Genomic DNA, 12,188 nt, shown 5'->3' on the forward strand with positions numbered 1-12,188 from the left:
CTTGCTCTTCTCTTTCGAGTCGGAACAAACGTCGACAAACGGTCTGAATTGGCGCGCGAGATTCAGTTGATAAGCTGAGAAGGGGACCGGGCGCGAAGGTCTCTTAGCTACAGACGCGTTCCTATGTAGGCATGAAGTATGCTCGAGTCCGCTAGTGCGAGCGAAATGTCAGATGAGCAAAGCTCCTGGCAGGACCGCAAACAGAGCCTCGACGCGACGAGTCTCCTGCGGCACGTCGTGCACAACGCTCAGTCGCTGGTCAAAATCGCTCTCGCTCTCGTCTGTTTGGCGCCTCCTTTCGCGACCTGACGCCTCTGCCCTCTGTCCAGCAAGTCAGATATCGCTGAGTACAACAAGCGTCGAACCTCTGCGTCAGAAGCCACCCCCGCTTACGACAATTCGGGCCGCGCTTCAATTCACGTGCACACAGACCCCTTCACGCCCCTTTTCTTCGCGCCGACCGCCTGGACGGATGTCAGACTCTCCAGACGGTGTCGAGATTTACCCGCACCCCGAATCCCCCGACCCGTTCTCGCGTTCGTTTGCGAAACTGTCGATCCATCGACCGTCGCTGAGTGCGCTTCCCCTCTCCAAGTCGTCCTCGTCGTCCTCTTCCGATTCTTCCAACATCCTCACGCCGGCCTCATCAGTCTTCTCGCTCTCGTCTGAGAGTCTCATGACGGCCGAGCCCGACTGCACAGGCTCCAAATCAGGCAACGATCCGCCGCGCGACCACCTCGGCGCAATCCCACTCTCGTCCACGTTGTCAGCCTGTACCGCTGCGGCTGTGCCTCTGTCACCTGCGACCATGATGGCGCCGCTCGCCTCGTCGGCTCCGATTCACACTTTCCCCTCGTTTGTGCTCGCGCTGCTCACCTCGCTCGAATCGGACCCGGCAAGCATCGCACACCACCTCTCGAACCTCGCAGCGAGTCACGCCGCACCTGCAACCTTCATCAACACGCCGGAAGGCAAACCGCAAGAAACGGATGCGATTGTCGCGTGTTTGAGTCGCATCGCCGATCGCCTCCAGCCGCAGGACCAACCCTCCCCGCTCCTATCGGGCGCCGATACTTTCGCAACCAGGCAGCGGAGACCGACCGAAACGAGCGAGGTGCGAGCCGAGTTTCGGCAGCGCGAAAGCGGGTCGCTCGCTGGTGGGGAAGACGAGCCGCACATCGAGCCAGCGGCATGGCCAGCGAGGAAGCCGACTGTGGTCGGAGACACGCTCGAGGAGGTGAGACGCAACTACGAGGACCAGATCCAAGCGCTCAAAGTGCTGCACTCGGAGGAACTGCATCGCTCGCAACTCTCGCACGACAATGAAGTCCGGTGCGCCAAGACTCGTAACTCTGCGTGTCCAGCATGGAAGAATTGGGCTGACAGAATGCTTTCGCGAATCAGGTCGATTGCGGTCGTGACTTCTGCTATCGCTCGCGGAGAGTACGCCTGGAGTTTCCGTCTCGACTCTATCTGTGGTGGGGAACGCCTGTCTGACCTAGTTGATCCATATGCAGTTTGACCAAGACGATTGATGCCGAGGTCGAAGGCGAAATGGCGACGCTCAAGGAAACCATTAACGACATGGTTTACAAGTTGCGGTTGTTCTCGTCCGAAGTCACGCGTGTCTCGTTGGATGTCGGTACAATGGGTCAATTAGGAGGACAAGCCGTCGTGACGGGTGTCGAGGGTACCTGGAAGACCTGTTGAGTTATACTTGCTTTCCTCTGCCCTTCCCATGGAAACTGACCACACAGTTCTGTGTTGCAATAGTGACGGAGACTGTCAATACCATGGCGACTCAGTTGACTGTTCAGATTCGGTATGTCTTCCTCAGCGCGGTCACAGTATGACGAACGCATTGATTTCATATCTGCGAGCTTTACAGATCGATTGCCATCGTCACATCGGCTATCGCGCGAGGAGAGTAAGTGCCAGTCGCCGAATCATCGTCTTTTCGAGCTTGTTGACTAACCTACATGGCTGTGCAGCTTGTCCAAGACTATCGATGCCGAGGTACAGGGAGAAATGGCAACTCTGAAGGAGACAGTCAACTCCATGGTCATGCGGTTGCGAATTTTCTCTGCCGAAGTCACTCGTGTCGCGAAGGAAGTCGGAACGGATGGTCAGTTGGGTGGACAAGCGGTCGTGCGAGATGTCGAAGGTACCTGGAAAGAACTCGTGCGTCAGCCTTCTCCCATCACAAATTTGATTTCGGCTCATGCTGTTCTTCCCATGCAGACGGAATCTGTCAATCAGATGGCGCAGAACTTGACTCTACAAGTGCGCGAGATTGCATCGGTCACGAAAGCGGTCGCCAACGGAGACTTGACAAAGACGGTCGATATTGGCGCTCAAGGCGAGATTCGCGAACTGAAAACGACTGTCAATTCGATGGTAGGCAGATCATTGTTGCTGCGCTGCCAGTATGGCTTGTGCTGACCAGGCCGCGTTCGCACAGGTTGCTCAACTCCGTCGATTCGCGTCTGAAGTCACTCGAGTCGCTCTCGAGGTCGGTACTGAAGGACAACTCGGAGGCACCGCCAATGTCGAGGGTGTTCAAGGAGAATGGAAATCGCTAGTGTACTCGGTCAATACGATGGCCATGAACCTCACACAGTCAGTTCTCTTGTTCCGCCGACAACGCGATGATCTGCTGACTCATGACCTTGTTGCTACTGGCTCCAGACAAGTGCGTTCGATTGCAGACGTCACACGAGCGGTTGCAGAGGGAGACTTGTCGCGCAAGATCGATGTCGAGGTCAAAGGAGAAATGCTCGACCTCAAGGTACGACCTTCCGCAAAATCTCGATATACCTTCGCCGTTGACTGACGATTTTGGCTCGACTAGCTCACGGTAAACTCCATGGTGGACTCGCTCCGTCTCTTTGCGGCCGAGGTCACGCGAGTCGCGAAAGAGGTAGGAACAGATGGACAGCTCGGTGGTCAAGCCTACGTGTACGCTTCTCTGCCGTTTGTTGCGCCTTTCCATCAGTCCTGACGTTTATCCTGCTGGGGATCCAGTATCAACGTTTCGGGAGAATGGAAGTCTCTTGTAGATTCCGTCAACCAGATGTGTGGAAACTTGACTGATCAAGTGCGAAGCATCGCCAAAGCTACTGTAAGCTCTGACTGCCAACTTCCTGAACACCCTTGCTCCTTTGATTGACGTATTGTTCAAACAGACCGCTGTCGCGAGGGGAGACTTGTCGCAGAAAGTGACAATCGAAGCGAATGGCGAAGTGCTGCAACTTGTCGTCACGATCAATTCCATGGTAGACAGAGTAAGGCATTTGGCTCTTCCCTCGTGAGGTTGCCGCTGACCCCCATCTCAACCTTACAGCTTGCGACCTTTGCTTCGGAGGTGACTCGAGTCGCACATGAAGTCGGCACGAAAGGTAACCTAGGAGTTACAGCCAAGGTCGACAACATTGAAGGTACTTGGCAGGAAATCACGTATGCTGCTTTCACTTCTTGGTAGATTCGGCAGTGAGCATGCTAACAATGGTCTGAATCCAGGGCGAACGTCAACACGATGGCTACAAACCTCACCTCGCAAGTACGAGCATTCGCGCAAATCTCGGCAGCAGCAACAGAAGGCGACTTTAGTTCCTTCGTCACCGTCGAAGCTAGTGGAGAGATGGACTCGCTCAAGACCAAGATCAACAAAATGGTCTTCTCGCTGCGAGACTCTCTACAGAAGAACACGATGGCGAGGGAAGCGGCCGAGCTCGCCAACAGGTCCAAATCCGAGTTCTTGGCGAACATGTCGCACGAGATTCGTACTCCCATGAACGGGTAATTCTGCTATCGCTCTTTTTTAGGTTCGCGAGCTTCGCTGACCAGAATTCGGTCGGGCAGTATTATCGGTCTGACTGGCGTGACCCTCGAAACGGATCTCACACGCCAGCAACGAGAAAACCTCATGATTGTTTCGAACCTAGCCAACTCGCTATTACTCATCATCGACGACATCCTCGATATCTCCAAGATCGAAGCCGGACGGATGACAGTCGAGTCGATTCCGTTCAGTTGCCGCTCTGCCGTCTTTGGCATTCTGAAGACTCTTGCAGTCAAGGCCACACAAAGCCGCCTCGATCTCATGTACTCTGTCGAGTCTGACATTCCCGATCTTCTCGTTGGCGATCCTTTCCGACTACGACAAGTCATCACGAACCTCGTCGGTAACGCGATTAAGGTGCGTTGCATTTGCCTACTGTTTTCTCAGTCAGATGACTGATTCATAAGCTCGCGTCTTGCAGTTTACGCAACGAGGACAGGTCGCTCTCTCGTGCCGACTACAAGCTGCCGACCTCGAGGAGAAGACTTACCAGCTCGAATTCTGTATCAGCGACACCGGTATCGGCATCAAGCCTGACAAGCTCAATCTGATCTTTGATACCTTTGCGCAAGCGGACGGTTCGACGACGAGAAAGTACGGAGGAACAGGACTAGGTCTAACGAGTGAGTCGCTCCCGACCCTGTTCTCTCACAAATCGCTGAGACCTGACCGAACGGGGCATTCTAGTCTCCAAGCGACTCGTTCAGCTCATGGGAGGTGAATTATGGGTCACTTCGCAATTCGGTCGCGGTTCTCAATTCTACTTTACGATCCAATGGTGCGCTCTTCTTGAGGCCAATACAAATACGAGATCGTCTGCTAACGCCTAGCATGACAGTCGGATCGGAGAGTGGAACTTGGATCAAGTGCGGCAAAAGACCCTCATTCCTCATCCCGGTCGCAGGATCCTCTTCATCGACACCCTGCATCACGACCCGAGTGTCATCGAGTCTGTTGAACAGCTCGGTCTCGAGATCACCGTGGTCGATACGATGGAAGAAGCGTGCATGCTCGATCAGTCGCAGACTGGGTACTTTGACACGGTGCTCGTCGACCAGCTCTCAATCGTCGAAAGATTGCGCGACGTTGAGCACTTGCGTTACATCCCGCTGGTGCTCATCACTCCACAGATTCCCCAGCTCAACCTGAAGGTTTGTCCCATTGCACCGGACATGTGTGCGAGACTAGTGCTTCACTGACAATATGCACAATGTACAGTACTGCCTCGACTTTGGTGTCGCAAACTGTGTCGAGTCACCGACAAACGCGCAAGACATGTGTAACGCGTTGCTACCCGCGCTCGAGGCGAGCAACCGGATACCTTCGGAGCGAGGTGGCGATGCATCGTTCAAGGTGCTGCTTGCCGAAGATAGTGAGCTATCTTTGTACAGATCACACGCTAGCGAGTACGCTTGCTGACTGTCCGACCTTATCGCAGACATTGTCAACCAGAAGGTAGCGCTCAAGTTCCTCGAATCCGCTGGTCATCAGACCGAGGTTGTCGAGAATGGTGCTCTCGCCCTCGAAGCTGTCAAGAAGAACTTTTACGATGTGGGTGCCAAAAGTTTGCGTGTTGTCATCCATTTCAGCATCTGACCGAACGTTTTGTGCAGATTGTGCTTATGGATCTCAGCATGCCGTTCATGGGCGGTATGGTACGTCGCAGACTGCTCCCTTTTTTGTCTCTCCTTCAGTCTACCGTATCGCTGACTCCTTTGTTATTGTCTGCTTGCAGGAAGCGACCCAGATCATCCGCAAGTTTGAAGAGCAGAACGGCCTCGAGCGACTACCGATTGTCGCCCTCACGGCGCACGCGATGCTCGGCGATCGGGAAAAGTGTATCCAGGCTGGCATGGGTGCGTGTACCAGCATCCGGGACGCGCTTCTGGGTTATTCGCTGACCTTGACTCGGTTGCAGACGATTATCTCACCAAGCCTCTGCGGAAACCCGATCTCTTGGCTATCATCAACAAGATTGTGTTGCAGCGAAGAGCAGGTACGCAATTGAGAGTCTGCCTGTAACTCGATCTACCGCGGGGCTGACAATGTGCACTTTTTTCTCGATGGATAGGCCTCTTTGCGAACCCGAACTCGAACCAGTCTCGCAAGAACGATCTGCGCGATCACTGAACTGTGTCTGTCTCGCGTCCCCTTTCGTTGTTCTGCAGCGTGCATACTCCATCGTCGTCATCGTTTATACCCTACCACGTCTTCTTCTTTGTGCTGTCCTTGCTACCCCTTGTCTGGTCTCGCTTGCGTGTGAGTGTAATTATCGTTACCACTGCCTCGACCGTTGAACGACTCGCACGCGGGCATCTGCGCTCGTTCAGGACTGGACGTCTGAAGTATCAGCTCGGGTCACATCGGACATTGTGCACAGCTGTTCCGGCTGTAATCAGTCAGCCAGGAGGGGGCGACGGGTCTCGGTCGTGTTCCAGCTCGCCCGGCGATACAGTACATATGTACAGTGACTGATCGACGACCATTTCGCCAAATCCAATTCAAGCGAGCGTGTTGTCCCGACAGTCCCGACCGCAGATCGCCCAATCACAGGCGCGCTAAGGTCCTTCAAATGACAAAGCATGCGGCGCTCCAAGGGCGCTCCCGTCTATCCCCCACTCTGAATGTGAGCTAAATATAGCATGGTTTCCGTGGGCATTGCTTATTCTCTCTGCGGTTGGCCCACCTCTCTTCCTTCTACATCCTGCCCCTCTTCAACAATCATCCAAGCAGCAACATGGGAATCCTGAGAAGTTTGGGTAAGATTTCCATCCGTATTCGACCCCACCTGTCGCCGATTTAGTCGTGTGATCTGGAGGCAGACTTCCTTGGCGCAAGAGCTGACACTGGAATGCTTCGTCTTGATGTAGCTGAAAACCTGCCGCGCCTCCCAGACAAGTCTGAACGGAGCAATGTCCCGCTCGGACAAGTATTGCGCTCGATCACCGCCATGCAATACTTTACCTTCTTTGTTTATTGGCTCGCTTGGACGTGCGATGCTATCGACTTCTTTGCCGTCTCGTAAGGGTTCACATCAGACACTCTTCCATCGCGCATGCCCATCGTTATTCACCTCTTGACGTTTCTCGATTTCGACAGTCTCGGCGCCTCGCGTCTCTCGAAAGTATTCCACAAGCCGCTCAAGACGATCACAACTGCGATCACGTTGACTCTCCTGTTCCGCCCTCTCGGTGCCATCATCTTTGGGCTTCTGGGAGACCGCTTTGGTCGCAAATGGCCCCTCATCGGCTGCATGCTCTGCTGCGGGACTCTCTCGCTCGGCACGGCGTTCACCAAGAACTTTGGAGAATTCCTCGCAGTTCGTTCCTTGTTCGGTATCGCGATGTGAGCTCCGCAGTTCAGCCGTGTCCGCTTCGAGTCCCGACCGCTGACACTTCTTGATCCGCGACAGGGGAGGTGTTTGGGGAATCTGCGCGGCGGGTGGACTCGAGATGCTCCCCGCGGAAGCTCGTGGACTGTTCTCTGGTATCCTGCAGCAGGGTTACGCCGTGAGCTTGAACCCTTAGCGCTGTCTACGCCACCTGCTCTTGACTGACCGGCTACGTACGGTATCTGCAGGTTGGATACCTGCTTTCGGCTGTCATCAACCTGACGCTCGTCGCCAAGCATGACGACTGGAGGATCCTCTTCTTCTTTGGTGCCGCTGCATCTGCTTTCGCCGGTGAGCTTGTCACTTTATAGCCGCAACAAGCGACCTTTGAGTTATTACTGACAGTACTCCTCGGAAAACAGCCGGGCTCCGATTCTGTCTCCCTGAATCGGCTTACTTCCTCGAGCGTCGTGCCGCCGAGAAAGCTTCTGGAACCGCTGTCTCGAGTGCCGAAAAGTCCAAGATCTTTATCCGCGAAGCTGGTCGCGTTCTCAAGTTGCACTGGCCTCGCTGCGTCTTTGCTTTGTGTCTCATGTCTGGGTACGTCCAGTCATGTGAAAGCGAGGCAACTCGTCGCACGACTTACCTGGAGTTCTCCATGGCAGTTTCAACTTTTTCTCGCACGGATCCCAAGATGTCTACCCTTCGCTCATCAAGGAATCCAAAGGTCTCAGTGCACACTCTGCGACGCTCGCGACCATCATCGGGAACTGCGGAGCTATTGCTGGAGGTACTATCGTGAGTGGCTCTTTTGGAAACCATATCTTTCTGCCTCATCCATGCTTATTGCATATCTCTTAGGCTGGATGGGGATCGCAATATCTCGGCCGACGTCTCACCATCATCGCATGCTGTCTCTGGAGTATCGCGTTCATCCCGTTGTGGTACCTCCCGAACTCTTTCGGTCCCTTGTAAGCTCCCTTTCCCCTAAAGAAGCATTCTCTGATCAAGCTCTCGCGCCTTTATGCTGACGTCCGATATCGTCACTTCAACAGGGCGGCGGGAGCATTCTGCATGCAGTTCGGCGTTCAGGGTGCCTGGGGGTGAGCACCGACACTGTCGTTCTCCTGTACTATCTTATATCAGCGCGCTGACATTCCAATCCGTGCAGTGTCATCCCGGTGTACCTCAGTGAGATCTCGCCGCCGGCCTTCCGAGCGGTCTTCCCCGGACTGTTCTACCAACTTGGCAACATGGTCTCGTCTGCGTCTGCACAAATCGAGACGACCGCCGGCGCGAACCTCAAGACGGCAGAAGGTCGCCCGGACTACGGCAAAACTGGCGCAATCTTGATTGGCACCGTTGCGGGATGGATCATCCTGTGCTGCCTCGTCGGACGCGAGTCTCACGGTGCCCACTTCGAGAACGCCAAGGCGGCATTCGAACAGGGTGCGGCGAGCGAAGACGTTGAAGAGCGTGAGTAAAAATCGCTGTACCGGTCTTCTCCACGGACGTTACTCACTCTTTCGTCTCTTTCCGCTCAACAGTCGACGACAATGCAGTCGCACGGAACCGATACGATGCCGAGAAGGGATTCGACAACAAGGCAGAGGAGGCGCACCGCGAGCAAGCGAGCTTGTCGGATGCCGACATGAAGGCGTCGACGCGCACGAGCTCCCACTACTAGGTTGTGATGTGTTTCGGTATCGGTTCGAGTGTTCGCGAGGGTATTGGGCAGTCTTTGGGAACTCGTGGCTCTGTTCACAGCCATTGTAACTGGCGCCCAAAAATATTTGTAATTATCTATGCCTCTTCTCGCTCTCATGGGCACATTTAAATCTCTGCCTTCGAGGAAGTATCCTGCACTGCCGCTCGTGCAGCGATCATGATCCTAGGAAGTCTACAGAGATGTTCTCGCAGCGGTTTGCGAAGGTCTTTATAACCTGTGACAAACTGATTGTCCGCTTACGATGGCGCAGCTTGGTGATTGAGAGCAGGGCAAGCAATCACTGCGTTACGAGCAACGGAGTACGAGGGAAGTCCGGCAGTCGAGTCGGAAGGACTTTCGTCATCAACCGGCGCCGCCGAGTACGCCGAGGCTTCTCTCGCTCACCTCACCTCGACTGGCACCGACATGGCGACACGACAGGAGATAGTTGAGCAGATAGAAGTTGCAACTCGAGGGTGAGTTCCTCTGTCAGCTTCATCCGAGAGCACAATTGCCCCATCTCGCTTGCACCGCCTTCGAGCCGACAACGTTCCACACCTCGTCGACACTATCTGCGAGCGGGCCGCTTTGGACTTAGGCTCCAAGGATCAGGACAGGATCAGCCGTCTCAGCGGCAGACGATTTCATTCCCTGGCTGCACGATATAGCGTGCGCTATCGCACGAACCGATTACGCCGAGCCCTAATTTCCTCGTCCGCATGTATCGCAGGTTCGACGCCCTCCTCAACAATGATGTGAAACAGGCCGAAGAAATCCTGTCTGCGAACCCAGAGTCTCCATTCTCCCGTCTCGGCCTCGGCACCGCCAAATTCCTCGCAGCAGCTCTCAGTCGCGAGGACGACGAACTCCAGAGCGCGGTCGACACCCTAGCCGAAGCTGAGGCGCTCGCAACGGCCGAACTCAACGCGAAACGCTCGATCCCGTCAATCTATCCGCTCGACATCTCGTACAAGCTCCTGTGTGCCGACTGCACAATCGCCTCGGCGCTCATCTCGATCCTGTCCGAGACGTACTCGGGGTTCATCTCGGGACTGTGGAAGATGAAGAAGGCCCACGGCGGGTTCACCGAAGTCGAACGCGCTGTCTTTCCCGACAAGTTTGACAGCTCAGACTCGCTCGAGACGATCTTCACCCGACTCAACAATTTTTATGTCGCGCGCAAAGCCGATCCCACGTACCAGTATCCGACAACCTCGTCATTCGGCTCCTCGCTCCTCCCGTGGCGGCGACGCAAAGAGAAACCTCTACAGCATTCGAGCTCAAACCCGACGCTCCCCACTCTCTCGTCTCTCCGTGAGCAAGGCGCACAGTCAAGCGCGTCGGCTCCACAATCTCCAAATACGAGCGTCCCTGGTTCTGCTCAGGCTAGCGTCGAGAGTCTCGTGACTGCGACCGAAACCCTGCAGCTTCATCCGAAACCGCTATGGGAGGAAGACGTGATTGCAACCATGACGATCGGTGGCGCCACGTTGGGAGCAGGCTTGTTTGGGTTGATCACCTCGATGATGCGTCAGTCTTTGCATCGTTCGTAGCTATTCTTCTATCGGCAACGGGACTGATCCCGTTTTCGCCGGTTGAGCAGCACCGAAAGCACGCAAGCTCATGAGCTGGGTCGGGTTTGGAGGAACTGATCGTGAAGGCGCGCTCAAGCTCCTCACGGTCTCTGCAGCTGCAGGAGCAGATGTCCACTCAGCTTTCGCTGCGTTGACGCTGCTCACATGGTACGGCCTGATCCTGTTACGTACGTCAGGTTCTCGTTGGTTTCGTTGGTTTCCTCGCATCGATCGAGCAGCTCACAATCTACTTTACGGTAGTGAGCGGTTGGCAGGCAAATGAGAAGTATATGTTCGACCACTGCGCGAGCATGCTCGACCGGGTCGTTTCCCGCTTCCCGAACGGGACCCTCTGGCAGCTCAATCGTACGTCGAGCGTTCCTACCCTACCATCTGATATAAACTCATCAATTTGGTCACACAGGAGCGAAACTCGCTCGGTACCAGCGCCGACCAGACGAAGCGATCGACATTATCGAGACCGCTCTCGCGAACGGGTCCTCCTTCCGGGAAGCCGACTCGCTCCTCGTTTTCGAAGTGAGCTCTATCGTACATCGCTGCCTCGCATGGATGGTTGTCTGACCCACTACCAATTTTCTTCAGCTGTCTTGGCTCTACCTCTCGAAAGCCAACTACCTCAAGACTGCGGATAATTTCGAGCGCATGTGCACGTGAGCATACGCGTTCACGCATCGCTCGCCCTGCGGAGCGTACTGACTCGCAGTCTTTCGGCGCAGCATGAACAAATGGAGTCTCGCTACTTACGTCGCCATCGCGGCAGGTTCCCTGATTGAGGAGATCAACGTCCGCGGAGCTAAGCCCGAGCTCGTCGAGCGTGTCGATGCGCTTCTCGTCCGCCTCCCGACTCACTTTGAGCAGAAGCGAATCTTTGGAGAACCACCCGTGACCGAGCTGTTCATTGCGAGACGACTTGAGGCCCACAAGGCGAAACGAGAACGGTGGATCCAAGCGGGTCGACTCTCGAAAGACTCGAAAGTATGGGAGGTGATCAAGTTGACCAATGCGATGGAACTCGGGATTTTCTGGTCGACGACGGGTGGACGGTCCCCTCCCGAGGCGGTGCGCCAACAAATTGACCATCTCTCGTCCTTCACACCGGCGCCCAAGTACAGCCCTTCGAACCCAGCTTACTCGGGTCGAACGCCGACCATTTCAAACTCTGCCAGCACAAACACCAAGATCGAATTTGACACAAAGAACGATCTCGACAGCATCGACGAAATCGCGATCCGAGATCTCCTACTCGGCACACTGTACCTCTCGTTAGGAGACGTGGAGTCTTACGAGATTGCCGAATCGTACTTTCAAGAGAATATCAAGAACTCGGGTTCGATCGTCGACGAACGATGGACCATTGCCTTCTCTCTGTTCCAACGGGCAGTCGTTACGCTCAAGAGGGGTGATCTGGAGGAGAAGCAGAGACCAGTGTCGGATCGCAGGGCGCTGTGGAAGCCTATCTTGTCCGAGGCAGAGAAGCATCTGGATGGAATCGCTACGATCGCGGAATTCGATTTCAAGAACCGGTGAGTTATACTCAAACTCATTCGTCTCTTTCTCTCAGAGAACAGACTGCTGACACCCAATTCATTGATTCCGATGATAGACTTGAATCGCGTGTGCTTATGCTGAAGAACGAGATCACGTCCAAGAGAAAGCAAGTCGGCTTGTGAACCTGATCGAGCTTGGCGCCAAACCGTGTATCATCTTTTCAAT

The 12,188-nt window shown here is 54.9% G+C and overlaps 3 protein-coding genes across 3 annotated transcripts; all 3 read left to right on the forward strand.

Moving 5' to 3' along the window:
• Positions 1-472: 472 nt before the first annotated feature.
• Positions 473-5,971, forward strand: JCM15063_004931 (uncharacterized protein; the record flags this gene model as incomplete). Its single annotated transcript, XM_076676034.1, has 24 exons — positions 473-1,332; positions 1,405-1,443; positions 1,518-1,705; positions 1,774-1,822; positions 1,889-1,927; positions 1,992-2,181; positions 2,242-2,397; positions 2,462-2,619; positions 2,689-2,788; positions 2,852-2,958; positions 3,025-3,121; positions 3,186-3,284; positions 3,344-3,456; positions 3,520-3,798; positions 3,862-4,198; positions 4,263-4,464; positions 4,529-4,619; positions 4,680-4,992; positions 5,060-5,213; positions 5,280-5,392; positions 5,455-5,496; positions 5,577-5,697; positions 5,760-5,837; positions 5,913-5,971. The coding sequence occupies 24 exons, from the start codon at positions 473-475 to the stop codon at positions 5,969-5,971; spliced, it is 3,984 nt and encodes a 1,327-aa protein (XP_076536572.1).
• A 607-nt stretch (positions 5,972-6,578) lies between these two features.
• JEN1 (monocarboxylate/H+ symporter) lies at positions 6,579-8,859 on the forward strand (the record flags this gene model as incomplete). The annotated part of the gene is made up of 11 exons (XM_076676035.1): positions 6,579-6,600; positions 6,712-6,862; positions 6,941-7,186; positions 7,254-7,350; positions 7,421-7,523; positions 7,595-7,772; positions 7,838-7,970; positions 8,034-8,143; positions 8,228-8,275; positions 8,344-8,648; positions 8,720-8,859. 11 exons carry the CDS (start codon positions 6,579-6,581, stop codon positions 8,857-8,859), a joined length of 1,533 nt encoding a protein of 510 aa, XP_076536573.1.
• A 447-nt stretch (positions 8,860-9,306) lies between these two features.
• On the forward strand, positions 9,307-12,145 carry JCM15063_004933 (uncharacterized protein; the record flags this gene model as incomplete). The annotated part of the gene is made up of 8 exons (XM_076676036.1): positions 9,307-9,356; positions 9,611-10,410; positions 10,484-10,642; positions 10,716-10,820; positions 10,879-10,991; positions 11,058-11,125; positions 11,192-11,998; positions 12,079-12,145. The coding sequence occupies 8 exons, from the start codon at positions 9,307-9,309 to the stop codon at positions 12,143-12,145; spliced, it is 2,169 nt and encodes a 722-aa protein (XP_076536574.1).
• Positions 12,146-12,188: the final 43 nt, after the last annotated feature.

The sequence above is a fragment of the Sporobolomyces koalae genome (genome assembly GCF_050403365.1).
Source record: "Sporobolomyces koalae JCM15063 DNA, S_koalae_JCM15063T_v1_ctg3, whole genome shotgun sequence".
In the NCBI taxonomy this organism is placed as follows: Eukaryota; Fungi; Basidiomycota; class Microbotryomycetes; order Sporidiobolales; family Sporidiobolaceae; genus Sporobolomyces; species Sporobolomyces koalae.